Source organism: Lipophrys pholis (assembly GCF_963383615.2).
Source record: "Lipophrys pholis genome assembly, chromosome: 1".
Taxonomy (NCBI): domain Eukaryota; kingdom Metazoa; phylum Chordata; class Actinopteri; order Blenniiformes; family Blenniidae; genus Lipophrys; species Lipophrys pholis.
This window is the reverse complement of record NC_137635.1, coordinates 33,584,237-33,601,822: the sequence shown is the minus strand read 5'-3', so window position 1 is coordinate 33,601,822 and position 17,586 is coordinate 33,584,237. Positions and strand designations below refer to the sequence as shown.

The 17,586-nt window shown below is 40.2% G+C and overlaps 1 protein-coding gene across 1 annotated transcript in view; it reads left to right on the top strand.

Moving 5' to 3' along the window:
- The window catches only part of tox (thymocyte selection-associated high mobility group box), a gene marked incomplete at its 5' end in the record, with an annotated part of 47,133 nt that overhangs the window by 14,831 nt on the left and 14,716 nt on the right, over window positions 1-17,586 (top strand). The window contains 3 exons of the mRNA XM_080467083.1: window positions 3,642-3,707; window positions 8,224-8,334; window positions 14,932-15,216. Of these exons, the coding sequence (XP_080323209.1) occupies window positions 3,642-3,707; window positions 8,224-8,334; window positions 14,932-15,216 (462 nt within the window). The remainder of the gene's footprint in view (window positions 1-3,641; window positions 3,708-8,223; window positions 8,335-14,931; window positions 15,217-17,586) is intronic.

Here is a 17,586-nt window from a genome sequence, read left to right as displayed (position 1 = left end):
TAATAAATCTAAACCCAATAAATCCACATCTGTTATACAGTTGAGTTTTTTAACTATCAAAATGTAAACAAATCAGATTTTCAACTTGAAGCTTTGTATATGAAAGAAAACTAGACTTAGGATAATGAAATGCCATGACTTGAAGGATCATTTAGGTGCATGGATTCATTCATGGTCCAGCCATACACTGTTCATTGTTGTGTATGAGCAGTATGCGCATTTTGGTTATTTCTAACTTTCTTAGTTTTTCTTGCAATATAAAACGTTTTTTCCACTTCTGGTGCGTCATAGTTCATAGTTTTTGGTGATAACCTACGTGGCCACTGTTCGAAACATTATGTTGCATTCAGGTGTGTTTGTTTTTCTTTTCATTTGCAGTCTGGCAGGTAGATATCAGGCTTTGTTCACTTGATTCCAACGTGCAATTGAAAGGAAGACTGAAGATCTGTTGGAGATTATAATATCGCCTTTCTTCACTCCACAAAAAGCATTACGAATTAACTGTTAATTCTACAAAGTCAACAAACCGTTTGCCACGCAACATTTGTTTTTTTCTTTTTCTTTTCTCCTGTTGACTCTGTAAACCTACACCTCATTTGCATAATACCCAACAGCTGGCAAATGGACGGGGCAGCTACACCTGTCTGTCCACCTGTGGGGGTTGGGGGTGGGGGTGGGTGGGGTTGCTGTATTTGTTTACACAGAGTCATTATGTGGCCTAAGATGCACGCTTCCATATTGTAAATTTAAGGCGGGTAAATGTTAAGTAACTCTAGGAAATGAATTGAAGCCAGTGACACGTCACTGTCAAACAAAGTCACAGAGACACAACTGTGTGTATTTGTTGTCACAAGGCAGTGCGTCTGTCCACCTGCTCAAACGTCTTTCTTGCATTTGTGTTTGTCAGCTTAGACAATGAATATGTACCAAGGCTTCAATGAATTATTTGCATATGTCCTGTGGATTCAAATATGGATTTGTTTGGTCTTATGTTTTATGAGTCATAGTCACTGGGACGGTTCTAATGTTTTTAAAGCTGACACACAGATCGAGTATGCTCGTACCATTTATAGGTGAAACAATTCATATCATTGCTTATTGAAATCATCACAAGTAACTAGAGACATGCAATTCTTGATATTTCTTCTAATTAATTCAAACTTGAACAGATGCTTTTGTTGTCAAACTCTGTTAATGATAAAGTGTGACTGAGAGAAAAACACGTGGCTGAAGGTGAAAGTACACAATTTGGACAAGTGATCATAAAGATACACATGTGGAAGCTTTTCCAGGAACCACTGCTGGGTTTACTTCTTAATCCTCATAAATATTCTAGTTTCTTTCGGCCTTTATGTAATAAAAATGGCAGTTTGAACACATTACTTGCAATTATCAAAATCTAGCTGCTCGTATTATTTCCATTTTATTTAAGAACAAATCTTCAGAATTTGAAAACGGCACTTGGTTTCACTCGAGGTACTTTATCTTCAGTGGAAGCACATTGAATATGCTCTGCGACGCTGCGTTCAAAAATTAATAAGTGTCCATACATAATATAACAGTGGACTAAAACTGACCTTTGTGATATCAAAAGCTGCTCGCAGTCACTTAAAGTGAATAAGGTTTGTATGATTTGGTGGGACGAGCAGCCGCCTGGTGTTTACGTGTGACATCAGGAGACTTCAAGTCTTTGTTCTTCACTGTCTGTTGTGCGGGACAAATACAAGCTAATGAGAACAAAAGGGTCTCTCAGGAGGAAGTGTGGTGCAGATAAGAGAGAAGAATAAGGAAGTAGATGACCATACTTCACACTAATAGAATGCATTGTGCACTATTAGGGAGTCTAAACTGTACTTGATATCTGTGGCTTAGTACAGATAACCAAGTGTTTTTTTTTGTTTTTCTATGTTCTTGCTCCAGTTCAATAACTAAAATGCAACAAAGAAAGGTTCAGGTCTTTCTCTCACCATGTGCCATCATATCTACCAACCAGCTGGCACGCCAGCTCTCCAGTGTGGTCACGGGTTTGTAACGTTTGGTTTCATGTTACATTTTTCAGTCTTTCTTCATTCATTCCAAGTCCACTTTGGACAGACTCAAAGTCCATCGCGTAGCCTGGCGTCACTGTGTAATATAAAGGTTTTAGTGTCAATATGTGCCCCAGAATGCTGTACGGCACTCAACATACTGACTCACTGTTTAGTTTGGACTGTTATTACACAGGAGAATGTTTCCTGTTTGGTACTAATTGAAAGGTGTGTAATTTCCACTGACATATTTCACTAACACCGTGATTTAAAACAACACAGTCACAACCTCGAGGGCAGTTTATGCTTTTCTTTTTGTTTGTTTTGACATTTATCTCAGTGTCTGCTAATCAATCGTAGGTTTATGACACAAAGTGCAGAGTGCGCTTATTGTGTTGCAGCGACACTATAGGATAGTTTCCTCAGGTTCATTCATTTAGATCGTTTTGAATAAGTTGCCAGACGACATTCGTCCATCCATCATTCAAAGCAACACAATGAATAAACACAGCATGCGTGTGTGTGTGGTTGTATTACAAAAACTCAGCCACAACTAGTGGCCTGGCATGCAAACTGCAGTACTTTTAGGGTTTCTGTGTCTATGCCAATTATTATTTTCAAAACATTTCTTTCTGAACATAAAACTTTGATGAATCAAACTGATAAACTGTTTTTTTTTTTTTTAAGTTTTCCGTGTCACCAAGGCCTCAAGTTGATAATATGCATTTGCTATTGAATTGTTTCACGTTGTATTTTATTTATGAGGTTTTGTTTTTAAAGTGATTTGCACGGGTATCATTATTAGTGTCAGAGCCGATACGGCACTTACAAAAGCTTGACAACAACTTACATCAACCTCCCAGTAGAGCAGCTATCAGCTAAGAGAGCGTGTTGTCAGCTGCGGGGAGACTTTCTTAGAGAACGTAACGTGGTCTTCACTTCATGCACTACATTATTGTTCTGATCCTATTTTAGCCACTGAAGAGAGGAATGACAGTTGAGCATGGGGCACTCTGGATGCACGTCATGCGCCCACAGGAAAGACATCGTCAGTCTCATGTAAAATCTTTGTATTTTAATTTCATTTATTAATCATGGTGGCGACAAAATGGAAATCATAGACCCCAAAGCACACGTTGAAAGTGGGGTTATATTGATTAAAGCGTGTGGTAACGTTATATTTTCTCAGCGTACAACACATTTTCTGTATACTGCATGTCGAGTGTTTATTCTTCATACGTATTATTGTTAAGAACTGATCTGTCAACACAGTTTCTGTAAATATTAACTCGCCTCTTGATGCCTCTGTGCTCCTATAAATATTGTAAACTTTTATTAAGCTCCTTGAAAATTAGTGTAAAATATTCTTATCTCTGCCTCTGTGTGACTGACGCGGACAATGAGACAGCTGAAGTCTGTTTACGACCCTCTCTCAGGCCACTATCAGGATTTTCAATGTCTGAGGAAGATGGCAGACAGATAGTGGACAGGCTGCTTGCCAGTAATCTGTTACCTCCATCTCCACTTATTGTCTCCTCGCTGGCTGTAGTGTGTTTGCTGTGTTTGATTATAGTGTGTTGACATTGTTGCTCTTGTGCTTTTTGTTCCCTCCAGCTGGACGGGGACACCATGTTCCTGGGTATGCCAGAAGCAGGCCTCGACTTCGCTTCAGCCAATCAGGTTAGTGTTTATAAAGTTGTGTTGCTTTATCTGTCTGTCTGTGTGTGTGTGTGTGTGTGTGTGTGTGTGTGTGTGTGTGTGTGTGTGTGTGTGTGTGTGTGTGTGTGTGTGTGTGTGTGTGTGTGTGTGTGTGTGTGTGCGTGTATGCTGGAGAAGACAGTGTGTGGTGTGAAGTTTCCTCGTTTGAAATTGCATTGTGTGATTTTCTAAAGACATTATCTATGTTGCCAAAACAGATAATGTTGTAAAAGTCTGATATGGAACTGTCAACTGGAGAACCCCCAACCCCACCCCCCCACCCCCTCAAAAAAACAAACTGATTGATGTTGTACGTGTGTTTCAACTCCTTGTGAAGTCTCCGTACGTGCATCTTCTGTGCTACTTCATACAACTAAAGATCTGAACTCAGAGAAAATGCAACCTCTACAGAAAAAAAAGGCCCTTAAAACAGGATTTGAACCGGGTTCCCTCTTGATGTGAGGTGAGAGTGCTAACCACTCATCTGCTTTGTTGGATTTGATAGCAGCATGTGATTTTTAGCATTCGAATATTTCCATTCTTCATGTTAGAATTGGTTTACATTTCGGATCAGCTATGCTCTGATGCCAGACCTTCATCCTGAAGCTCACATTTGAGCTATTTCAGTCTTTTCAGTTATTTCCACTCAAATCAAACCAGCTTTTGCTCTTCCTGTTGTGCAAATCGATAGCACTTACTGCTCCCCTGAAGCATTCCAAGAGATTTCTACCGATGAGCTTCCTCTTTTATCAAAAGCTGCTGTAAACTTACTAATGACTTTCAAGAACTTCTTTATGTCAGAGATGCTTCATGAGTCAGCCTACTGTGATTTGCATTTGAAATGATTTAAAATAAATTAGCTTTGAGCTGAAAAACACTTATTCTAAAGAGGAATTGTCTGCTACGCAGCTTTACATCTCAGACACTGCAAACAGTCCAAAGATATTTGGTTTACATTGGACAGAGTAAATATTTACTGTGGGGTTTTTAATTTATTTAATATATACTGTGATTAAACTTTTAATATTATATGAATTTGAATTTGTCATCAAATAAATTAAGTAACCATGAGTGATTTTCATTTGTTTGTAAATAACTGAAGTTGAACTAGTCAACAATGAGTAAAAGCCAGTCACTAGTATATTAGTACTAATTCTTTAATCTTCATGAATAGTGTTGCTTTTTATGTCCAATCCATCTCTGTGTGTACACTTTTTGAGGGGTTAAGTTTTTGTGTTTGCTGATCTGATATTTTAAGAGGTCTTACTGTGGATGCATAGAAATAACCTGATATGCTAATTAATCAATTGGCAGAAAAGTATTCCTAATTTTTCTCATCAAAATATGTTGAATTAAGTGAGGATTTGCTGATTGTTTGTAATTTCTTTGAGATTAACCTCACACTAGTAATTTGTTCAAGTCATTTTCAACATAAATGGTGATAAAGATGTATTTTTAAAATCCCCACACAAAGAAGTCAACTGATTAGCGAGAGAAACATGTTTCTGTATCTCATCAGTAATGTTCTTGATGGGCTGCCTCAGTCCGCCCTGCAGTTGAATGGAAAATCCACAGCACTCAATGTTATCTACAGGTTAAGAATGTATTTGTCGTGTAACTGATACGCTTTCCGAGATGATATTGTGCAGCTGCGATTTAAGCAGGTGTCCCTTAAACGTCTCGCACGCAGGCACAGTCAAGCCTGTGAGCCGCTCTGCAGACAGCTGTGTGAACAACATGTGTTTGAAAAGAAAAGAAAAATGCATTTTCACTGAGGATATGCTATCGTAATACTGACTGCTTTCATCTGCTGTTTGAGGCTCCGTATGAAGTACGCAGATCATCCGCTGGTAGAGGCCGAGCGGTGGATGTTTCCATATTGGAACATTGCATTCTCTGCATAAAGCGAGATCGAGCTTTAAGAGTATAGCTGACGTGTATGTACAGCTGTCCTGTTATGTCACCTCGGTGCAATGGCCAACATAGTAAAGATCAGCTGTTATTACATTACTTAGCAACAGCGCCCAGCAGTAAACACTGTTTTTATATGGCTGTGGGTGTGAGTACATCCAGAACGCGTTTCCAGAGGCCTGGTAAAGCCTCGGGAGAACTAGATGTGTTTGTTAGCACAGAATTACCTCACCGCCAAGCCAAGTTCATATTAATAAGAGGCACTACAACAGATACATTATTCATGGAGTACAATATAGAGAATATTGTGTGGTAAAGAAATGTATGATTTGATGTTTTATTCATAGTGTGGCTCCAATAGAATATGGGGAGTGGTGTGTAGAATGAGAATTTACGGCTTTATTATCGAAGCACCGTTGCGTCCATAAAGTCAGAGGTTGTTGTGATGAATGTGACCAATATCTGTCCGGTCTGACCCTCATCTTTGTCATTTTTGAATTGTTAATGGCGCGGCGGAGACGAGGCGCCGTTAAAGCAGAAACACAGAGAGAGGAAACCCACCGCTTTGACGGCTTCAGTGGAACAACACTTATGTGACGTTGGAGTTGATGAGCCCAGAGACGTGGTTTCACACTTTTCGGCTCATAACAGTTTTCCGGAGTAAACCCGTATCGGCTCTGACAAATTGTTTATTTCCGTTATTGAAAAAACTGTTTGTTTAAGAGAAACTCAACCATCTGTGTGTGTAATCCTGTACAGTGTTTTATTAGGTTACATTATTATGTGGGTCAAGTTTTACCTGAAAAGGTTAGCAAATTTTAAAAAGACTTCTGGGTAAAATAGTGAATAATATATATGATTCGAAGAGGTTCAAAAACTTTGCTTCTTTAAATATAATCAACATATGTGAACAATAACAGAGAAACTCTAGCAACAATGACATAAAACAGTAATAGTGTGTACAATTGTATCATAAAATAAGTGATAAATATAAATGGTTAAAATTTGTAATGCAGTGACATTAAAAGCTGAATATTTGCTGTTTGGTGAATAACAATGGGGCCAATAGATGAAATGTTGAAAACTACCAACAGTGCAAATGACAAAAAACTACTTGCATGTTACTGACTCGCAAGGAAAAAAAAGAAGTTCTAGCCTTTGGCATTCCTCCCATTAGGCGCAGTACTTCTCTGCTCATACTTTGTGGTTCAGCCGACTCTCAACACGAACATAAAACATCCAAACACAAAGATCCTGCTGTCATGAAGCCTGAGCAACAAAAACTTAACATATCTGGTAATAAATGGTGGCGTCACAGTTCACAAGCTGTTTATTCTGCTGCTGACATACAGATTTAAGACTAAACTCTAAAAACAAAAAAACAAAAACTAGTAATATTTTTGTCAGGCTCAACATATCCCATTATTTTCCTGGAACTTAGTTGGAAGCAGATCTTTAGAGCTGCATTATCTTTTCAGACGTTGTGGGATCACAGTGTCTCCGGGTAAATGATATCAGACTGGAGTGTAGGCAGCATGTGAGCAGCAGTCTTTGCTCCGTGCAAGTTAGTATCTGAATGAGCGAGATGTTTGTGTGTGAATATCTCCCCAATTGCCCAACCTGCGCATTCTTATTAGCAGTTAATAGTTGCGATATTGAATTCTCTCAATTTATCGACTATGAATGAGTAAGTTCTTTAAAAGCAAAGGATGAATTATAACGGTTGTAATAATGTATTGCCATTCATTTGTAGGATATAGAATAAATCACTTTACAAATAATTAGGTCAAAGTGAAGCATTGGATTTCGAATGAAGGAAAAGTTTGGGAGTGAAGTTGCTGATAAGATGTTCATTGAACGGCTCATTTCCACTTCAATCACCTCCAACATTTCTGGCTTTCTTGGTGATTTCCTCGAGGCTGGCTCTATCTTCACATACATGCTTCTCTTTTAACCCGCCAACACAAATGCCAACGAGCATCCTCCACAGATCATCAAACTGTACGAGAGCTGCTCGGCGGACGCTCTTCCAGGTGCTGTTCCACATAAATGAACGTGCAGACTTTAAAGAAGTAGCATGGCGGCTGCCACACAGACTCATTACTCTTCCTCAAAGTGACTCGTCTGTTGGTGACAGTTGTGTCAATGATGTTTTCATGTTTGTGTTTCTTCGCTCATCGCAGCTGTACAGCTCTCAGTGTAACCTTTTCTTATCAGGGTCGAGCTGTGAAGGAAACAAACAAGCTATTTATTTACAGCCTCTCTGTCTGTATCCTTCTCTTTCTGCACTCCAACGTTTTTTTTTCTCTCTCTCTCTTTTTTTTTTTCTCACCTCGCAGCTACTCATTGGTGTAAAAGTAAAAGAAATATTACCCGTGCATGAAGATAAAACTTCACTTCGACCTATGTGGGAGATTGTGCATGTGTGACTGATTATGGAGAATCTCCTTCTCCTTTCTTTCTCTTTCCCTTCCTCCCTCTTTCTTTGTCCTTGCTCTTCTTGACGACCTCTCCGTTGGACCTCTGACCTCTTTCTGCCCTCTGGGCCCATTTGAATCTTTGTTTGTCTTTGTGATTCTTCCCACAGTTTCGTGTGCCGCAGCCCCCTCACCCCCTCAGCAAGGTGACGCCCCCCAACCCAACCTCACAGCACTGGAGGAGGGACACGTCAATGGCTGAGACTCACCGCCTGCCTTGGGTGAGCACGCACATTCATTTCAACGTGTTTTAGGGACATTGCATTGACTTGCGTGAATTACCTGTGGACCTACTCTCGGCAGTAGCAATTCTCCTTTCGGGGTTCTAAATTTTGGTCCTCGTGGTGACATGAATCCCCGTGCAAATTAGGTTGATGTTCCCTCCAGTCGAGAAGAACAAGAACACACACACACACACACCACGACTTCAAAGTTTAGCAAGGCGAAAGTGCAAACTGAATCTTGAGTGTCTGTGACAACAGTGACATGTTTGATCTCTCATGTGGTCATTTGGATGAAATGTTTGTGGCTTGTGGAATAGAGGAAGCCACTTTTTTTTCTTCCCCCCCATCAGTAATGTATGATAACCACACGTGTCCATCTCAGCGAGCAGTGAGTACTCGGTTTATTTCGTGGCCAATCAAACATGGCGCCACGCAGTAATTGAATTGATCACAGAGTGTATGCTCAAGCCCAAGGAGATGGCTAAACACATGCCTTCTCTTTACTACATATTCATTTGTCATAGACTTTAGTGACAGATTGTCAGTAGTTAAAGATAATGGGAATCAACACCTTATTAAATGATGCGAAGTCGATGTTGATATTTCCAGCTGAAGTCCTTAATGGCATGAGAAACCATTTACTATAAAGGATAAAAGTTATATTTGGATTTAAAACACATTAAGACTAAAATCCATAAAACCTGTGTAGATTAACAAAGATTAAATATTTAATGTCTCTCATATCAGAAAATGCATGTATTTACTGGCTTACGATGTTTAGAATTGGTATGAAAACTGAACACAGCACTCGTGTCGGGAAGCTTTTCAGGCTGTCGATGGCAAATTCACCTACGACTGCACCACTTATAGGAAAAGACTTTAACAACAGTGATGGTTAAAACCGGCAGATGTCGACTTATTTATATACAGCGTGTACAAGCAAAGAATATGTAATCCTCTCCGGGGTGAACCTGTGCTAACTGCTGGCAAAGACTAATACGCATACATTTCCTTTCCTCGAAAATCTCTCCTCGCAGTCATAGAACACAGTGTAAAAATCATCTTAAAGTTATTATTATAACAGAAAACCCAGAGATATGTCTTTCCTTTTCATACATTCTTCTTCCTTTCAATAAAGCTCTACGGCTTTAGTCACATCAGTGGGACATTTATCAGATTATCTGGACACCCAGAAGTCTTTCTATGTCCCTCCCAGACTGATGTGTAGGCTTGGTTGGAGCTTCTGTCTCGTGCTGTCATCTAGTGGCCCCAAGCCGGGCCACTTGGACGGTAAATCTAGGATGTTATAGATTAATTCAGATTAAAGAAGATGGTGTTTGTGGGTGGGTGTTGAGTGCAGAACAGAAAACAGTGATGAAAGGTATCCCTGCATGAATATTAGAGTGGAGGTTATGAAAAATGTCGTCATACTTCCATGATATCAGATAAGGATTAGATTTTTAAACTGCATGTAAAGAGCGATTCAAGACATCAAGTTTAAGGCTTCTCCGGTTAAAGCTTGTATAGGTGGTTCAACACGACACTGAACCCCGATTTTCTGTTTCTCCAATGAAGGTTGAACACTTTGCATAACAGCGGCCCCTGTAGGTGTGTACGCGTATGAAAGATTGCTTTTGCGCAGGTTGTTGAATTTTGTTGACCGTGTTGAGACTTCAGCAGCAGTAAAAGCTGTTATTTAAAGAATGTTTAATCATAGGTAGTTCATTTTTGGTGTCAACTTGTATTGTTGTGGCCTTTTTTTTTTTTTAATCCGCCAGAGTTCCAATGTTATTTTAATTAGCAGTTTACTAGAACAAAGATGCTGAATAATAAATGAAAGTCATATTTTGCTGTGAACTGTAGCAGTCAAAACATTAACCATTTGTAGGGAACATGTCTGAATGCAAGGATGTAAGAATATATGATGGACATAAACACCAATATGTGGTGCTTCCAAACAAACCATTGATAACTGAAAAATGTTTTTAGATGGGTTTTATTTCTGTACAGGTTCTTAACATCCTGTTTTCACACCCCGTACATTACTGAGTGCTACTGCCCTACAATAATATATGTTGCTGTTATTTTGCATGCCTAAAGGTTGTTATGTTTGTGCCTGAAAAATGGATGATAATCACCGAGCTATTTCCAAAGTACAAGTCTGCGGACATAGTGTGTAACAAGCTTGTTGTGTTGTTGTTTTTTTCGGAGCTTTCTGCTGGAGATGAACCTGTGCTTTGCATTGTGCCCTTTCTACTCGGCATGAGCAGAAACCACAGCAATCTCTCACTTTAAATATATTTTGCTGCTGGATCACAAGGATACAATCAGTATTAAAAACCTCTGAATGCATCTCCTCGAAATGCCATTTTGCTTTCATGTCCTTTCATAATTGAGCCCCACATCATATGAAAGAGGTTTGTTGTTTATTATTAGATGCTTTGACCTTGACCTAAGGTTTTACCTCTTCTCCATGTGCACAGCAAACACTAAAATCAAAGAGCACCAGGAGCTTTTTTTTTCCACTCAAAGTCATCTCAGCATCAGTTTACTCTTTATTAAATTTTGTTTTAGGATTTGAATTCCACGTGATGCCTACCTAAAGCTGTACAGCACATGCTATTCAATCTAAACGGCACATTGCACATCTTTCAGTATGTATAGTGCGTTTATACAATTGCAACATATCGGTGAATAAATATGAGTTTTGCGAGTAGATGATATGTAGACGCTTCAAAGTTGGTTGGATGAACTATTTGAACTCTACATACATGTTGTCACACATAGTCCCAGAGACATACATGCTACTTTCACATGGTTATGCTGAGAGATTAGAATTACTACACTGGTTTTATATGTCTTTGCCTCCCAAACAAGTGAAAACATTCAATCAGCATTGTGAAAATAGAGTGGGAGAATTGTCAGCTGAGTATTCATCACACACGCACGCACACACTGTACCTTGTGTGTTTAAATGTAGCTCTCAAAGGATACTTTGTAGTAATTTGTGTCTGCCTGTCTCTCTCTTGGGTATAATAATACTTATAATCAATTCGAAATGTCAGTTTCTTGAGAGGACTGTACTTAAAATGAAAGAGGTAAGATTTACTTGGTCATTGCAGTTGTAGTGTCAAATTAGATCAATGTTACTCTCTAATACCTTGGATGTGAAAACTTTATTCTAACTATACAAAACAGAAGCACATCGAATATGAATGTTTACCATTTTACATCTGATCCAGCTGTGCATTTTTACATACTTTTTTTGTTTAGTAAAAGTTACCAAAGGTCACACAGTTCTCAGATCCAAATGCGATTTTTCCACGGAACACGGAGTTGTGAAAAATGCCTTTGTAATGTGAACACAACATGTGTGAAAGGACTTAATCCTGACTACATTAGCCTGCTCCTTGTGCACTGGAAGCTCCTAGAAAGACTATTGTACCGGCATGAATGGAGGAGCAGAGAGAGAGAGAGAGAAGTAATTTATGCAGAAGTTGAAGAAATGATGGGAGGGAGAGAGGGAAACAGAAATACAGACAGACAGACAGACAACAGACACAGTATAATTTATGCAGACCTCTGAGCTCCAACGCGACACTACCACTAGCGAGAGCAGGAAAAAGACTGGAGGACACGTTGGTTTATCAGCACCTGATAAACACAGTGCTGGAAGCGTGCTGTTGCTACACATCGTAAGACGTTCAAGGCCGGAAGCGTTCGGTGCCCCCTCGCCTCATGATGCACACCCGTCAGTACAGTTGATTGACGTTCTGGTGTCGCCTCGCATGTAGTGCGGTGATTATTACTCACATGTGTCCATCAGCACGCTCACCAATGACTTCACTGTGTTGGATTCAGTTAGTTGATCCCAAACTACTTGGGAGCCTTTCTGTGTGGAGACGCGTCCCACAGTCCAAAAACATGTGTTTGGGGTTAATGGGTGACTCCAAATGGCCCCTTGGTGTGGATATGAGTGTGTGAGGATTGGCACCCTACTTTTGAACACAGTCTGCTGGGATCTGCTCCAGCACCGCATCTCTGAATTGGCTAAAGCAACACAGATGCTGGATGAATGGGCTGATATCGCTGCGCATCGTATGTGAAGGCTCCGATTTTCTCACGCTGATGTTGGTGCAATTTGTTATCATAGAAATGGTAGAAGCCACAGATTATGAGCACATGCACATTGTCAAAACAAAGCATTGTGACAGATTTCACTTGACACTATATAACACTTCCTGGATTCATTTTAAACATGGGTAGATATTTGTATGAGGAAGTTATCAGAAGTACCAGCATAGCTGACATCTTTCTCTGGATTTCAAGTCAAAGGAAAAGCTACTACTTTTCACTTAATGGGACCATGTGCTGCTTACTTAACAGGCTCGTTGGGGGGGGGGGGGGGGGGGGGGAAGTAAACTTCGAAAGATGTGTGTTGGATTTCTAACAGACTCAAGTTCACTGAATCAAATAATTACCCAGCATAATGCGGTGAGAAATGCATCGGCGTCGGCTCAGACTTGCTGAATTTATTGAGATGTGCATTGAAATGTCTGAGAGAGAAAGATAGGGACCTACCACGATGCATGGCGATGAAAACACGTCATCCACTGCAGCAGTGTGGTTCACTGACATGCCTTTAATAGTTTTATTGCAACATTGGAGCCAGATGGCGAAAGGAACTACACAAACAACCCAGCTTGCATTGGGCAGAAAGCAGGGGACTTGCTGAAGAGGCTGCAAAGCTGATCACAAGGTCCAAAGAAGATGAATCAGGGTCAAAATATTTATACAGTACTTGTTTGGATGAGCTGTTTAGTCTTCAAGGCATCGTTGGCTAAATAAAAAAGCATAGGCTGTTATCTTTGCTTAAGAACTTGCATACGCTTAAATTAGAAAATCATTACAAAGAGTTTGGTCCCTCGTGGTCTTTCTGTCAGCGTTTGGGTGACCCACAAAATTACAGTTTGCTTCTGATTTAACTCGCATCCGTAAAAAATGAACAAAAGGAAAGAGGGTAATTGCAGTGTTCCTCCTCAGTTAAAGAATATATGCATTTTCCTGATTGTACATTACATGTGTCAGTTCCCCACATCCTATTTTAAAACAGTAAATCCGCGAGCCAGAGTCGTGGTACATGGAGAATTTAAAGATATAACGCAGTCCCTAACTCATCACTTAGCTCACAAGTCATGCAAGTTATAACTCACCACCGCACGCCGGCTTTTGATAGGGCAGCAAAGAGTAACGGGGAGTGAAAGAGTGAGGGATGAAAGAGAAATCGAGAAGGAGATTAGGAGAACGAGAGAGCAAAAGAGGGTAGGAAGAAGGATGGTGAGAGATGAAGAGCAAAAGAGTACGAGATGGAGAGACTGGTGTGGCCAGCCAAGCAGAAAAGGCTGTCAGTCTCTATAAAAGATCTCCTCTGTCAGATTAGTATGAGAGGGCTTCTCTAACACTGCCTTTTCACTCTCGTGTCTCTCACTCCTCTCTCGCATGATTCTCTCACTCCATTTCCCTCTTCATGTCTTCCTTTTATGTGTCTTTACTCTCAGAATAATTTGTTATGGTATACAGGGACTGCGGCTGGTTCTTCTTCTTCTTCTTCTTCTTTTTTTTTTTTTTTGCATGTCAGATTAGCACTGATGTATTTTTACATACAAAGATCTGCCTGTGTCTATTCTCTCAGGCGAAATGGGCTTGTACATATAAATTACTGTATTGTTCTGCTGCTGAATGAGCGAGCATTTGTTCTGAAGGCTTTCTTTCAAGACTGGGAATATCATTAGTGATAATTAGTCTGTGATAGGAGCTCTTGCTGAGAAAGAATGACTACATGACACAACACAGAGCTGAAGTCCAGACTGAATTCAGCTCTCCGAGGTAACTATAATGGGCAGTTTTTCTAATCTCACCCATCTATTAACTGTGACACTAATGTCTCCTGACACTTTGGGCTCCTATAGTCCCCTATACAATTCTTATTGATTTTCCACAAGTTGTCACAGCGCTGATAACAACATTGCTCATCCACCCAAGTTTTTACATGTCCCCTATATCATCATGTGACAGCCTCCTCAACTTGTTTCTCCCTTGCATCAGTTGTCGAAGAGGAAAAGGAAAATGTGTGCTTGGCTTCGTTAATGTGATAGAATATATAGGAGGATATAACAATGTCAAGTAGGAGCGAATGTGATCATTGAGGGATCGCAAACATGCCTCTGTAATTATATGTCTCTTCAAAGAATGTAGAAATCGACATGCATTAGAATTTTTTTTTAATCCTTCATGCGTTAGGTAATTACAGACTGCTGAGGCAGTCTCGGTGCACGTCACATGATCAGTCACCCACTCTTTTGCACACCAAAACACACCAGTGACTAACACTGGCGTACAAGTTGATCGCACACCATCGAGAGCAATTTTGGGCCCCAGAGCCGCAGCAGCCCCATAATAACACTTTCTTCACCCGTCGCCTGTGAAACAAATAGTTTGTGTTCTTTTTGGCCACTTGCTCATGTCATGTCTAAACAATACAGCTCAGAGATGCATTTCTTACATTTTTTTTACTTGTGTGTGTTTTGTCTGTAGTCCTACCCGGTGGGCGGTTTGGGCGATGACGACTTCAACATCCCGCCCATCACCCCCCCCACCTTGCCAGACCACATGCTGCCCCCCCACCTCCCCCACGACTCCTCTTCTGGACCGTACCACCCCCTGGACCCCCCGTCCAGCTCTGCCTCTCACCACCCCTACCAGCTGCAGGGCATGGATCTGCCCGGCATGGCCGCTGGTCAGGACGGAGCTGCCATGCTGAACCAAGACGGCGGCACGTTCAGCCCGGACAGTGGCCCGATGACCAGCACTCTGTCTGTGGTGAGTAAAACCCGAGTCTAAAAAACCCCCAAACTTATCATATTTCAAATAAACATTGAGAAATCAGCTTGAGCAGACCTCCCCTGGTTAAATACCCCATAGTGCAAACTTTGCACTACTCTGCCTGATTGCACTTTGATCAGCCTGCTTGTTTTCTTGATGGTTTTAAAGATTTTTCAGAGTTCACTGTAACAAATTCCTCATGGCAAGCTGAGCCGGGCTTCAATAAACGCACAACTTTTTCTTATTATAGCAGATGCATAGCGCCTCGCGTGTCACTCCTCCAGATGAAGCCAGAGTCTCTGAACTTCATCGGCACGTCAAATCGTTACAGCTACAAATACAGAGAAACTGTCAACGATGTATACCCATCCTGGCTGTTAAAACATTTGAGAGAGTGCAAACTCAAAATTACTCAATGGCGTATAAAGATCTGTGAATAATTAACAGGGAGATGCCACGTCACTTGTTGAAATCATGAAAACTATTAATCTGAGTCGACTCGTTCTCAGGTCGGACGTGTTGCGGGTGATAGAAGTTAAGAACATTTCAGTTTTTAATAAAAGAAGGAAGTGAATCTGAACATAAAAAATCTAAAAATAAAAAAAATAAAAGTAGTATTTTTCTGTGTAGGTTTCGATTCTCATTGTGTGTTTAGTTTTTTTTTTTTTTCTTAAAACAAAGTGTGATATCTTTTCTTTCACCGGCGGTGCAGCGAGTGCTTCATTAATTACCAATTAGTTTTTTTACTTTTTCGATTTTCTCCATAAAACTAATGACTACTTAAAACTACTTTTGTTTCCCTTAAACACTTCAGTTGTTCATCAAAATCCGGAGAAGAGTTGTAGCTGGTAAATCTAATGAATCTCTGAAATAGTTCCTGCCAGTTAATGTTTTCCAATGTTGTTTATTTTACTTGCGTGTCACATCTTTATTCATTTTTAAACCCTTTGACGGTCATTTTAACAGTTCACAGCAGGCCATTCTGTTCTGGAGGGTGAAAGATTGAGTTTTTTTTGTTTATTTTTGTTTTGAACTGGTTTTACTTTATAACTTATTTATAATATTGAATACATGCATAGGGTCAGTGGTCACCAATAACTCACCCCGACCCATTGTATAGTAACGACAGGTATCATTCATCACATTGAATGTTATATACTTTAAAATGTTATACTTTTCAAGCAACTAATAATCTGTTCTATTAAAATAGATAGTTTTGAAACTCTTCACTTATGTGTTTGAGACTTCAGATCATTCATAGTAAATTAACAATCGGTGTTCGTCTTCAGATCAGCATTAATGGCCCTCAGGTGCATTCTAACTGTATATCTCCACATTTTACTCGCTTAAACTGTGTGAAATGTGATATCGCCGGCAGCTGTGTTATTTGAAGGCCAGTCGTGGCAGCTGGTGGATCTGACATTTGCTTCGTATTTTCAAGTCTTCATTTCACAGTAAAGTGAAAATCTTGCTTTTAGCTGTGACATTCACTGTGTCAAACAGGAAAGAAATGAAAGCTTGACTCCAGATTTGCTCTTACCTCAACTGTCGTGGAAACCGGCTGCACGGTGATGGTGGTGGTGGTGGTGGTGGGGGGGTGTAAGTGTCAGTATCCGTAATAAAGATTGCTCCCATTTCTTTTTTTTTCTTTTCATTTTTTTATTAAGAATGAAACGGTCTCACCTCCCACTCATCATCTCTTAGTTTGTGCGTCTGTTGTCTCAATCTCCAAAGTGAACGTACCCACTCTTAATATTAAGTGTCATTTTGCAGCAACATGAGACGCGCGAGACCCTGACTTCAGCTGAAATAAAGTGGCTGTTAAACACCACAAGTTAGACTGTTTTTTTTTGGTTGTTTTTTTTCATAACTTTTAATTAAATTCTCATTCTTCCCTTCTTGTCTTTGGTTGTGATTAACCCATTAACTCTATAACAGTAGAGATAATTATTCTGGTGGCTTGAAGGAAAGGTCTTATTTCTCTCTCTCTCTCTCTCTCTCTCTCTCTCTCTCTCTCTCTCTCTCTCTCTCTCTCTCTCTCTCTCTCTCTCTCACTTTTATATTTTCATACTAACATACATTTACTGCCAGTCCATGAATTTATGGTTGCCTAGCAACCATGCCTGGCTCGGTCTAATCGGGGTGGGTGAGGGGGGCTAAAACGACTGTGTGTGTGTGTGTGTGTGTGTGTGTGTGTGTGTGTGTGTGTGTGTGTGTGTGTGTGTGTGTGTGTGTGTGTGTGTGTGTGTGTGTGTGTGTGTGTGTGTGTGTGTGTGTGTGTGTGTGTGCTATTCTTCCAGGAGGCAAGACTACTCAGTTGCAGTTGATATTGCAAAGTGGAGTCTTCTGGTTGTTTTGGCATCTGAT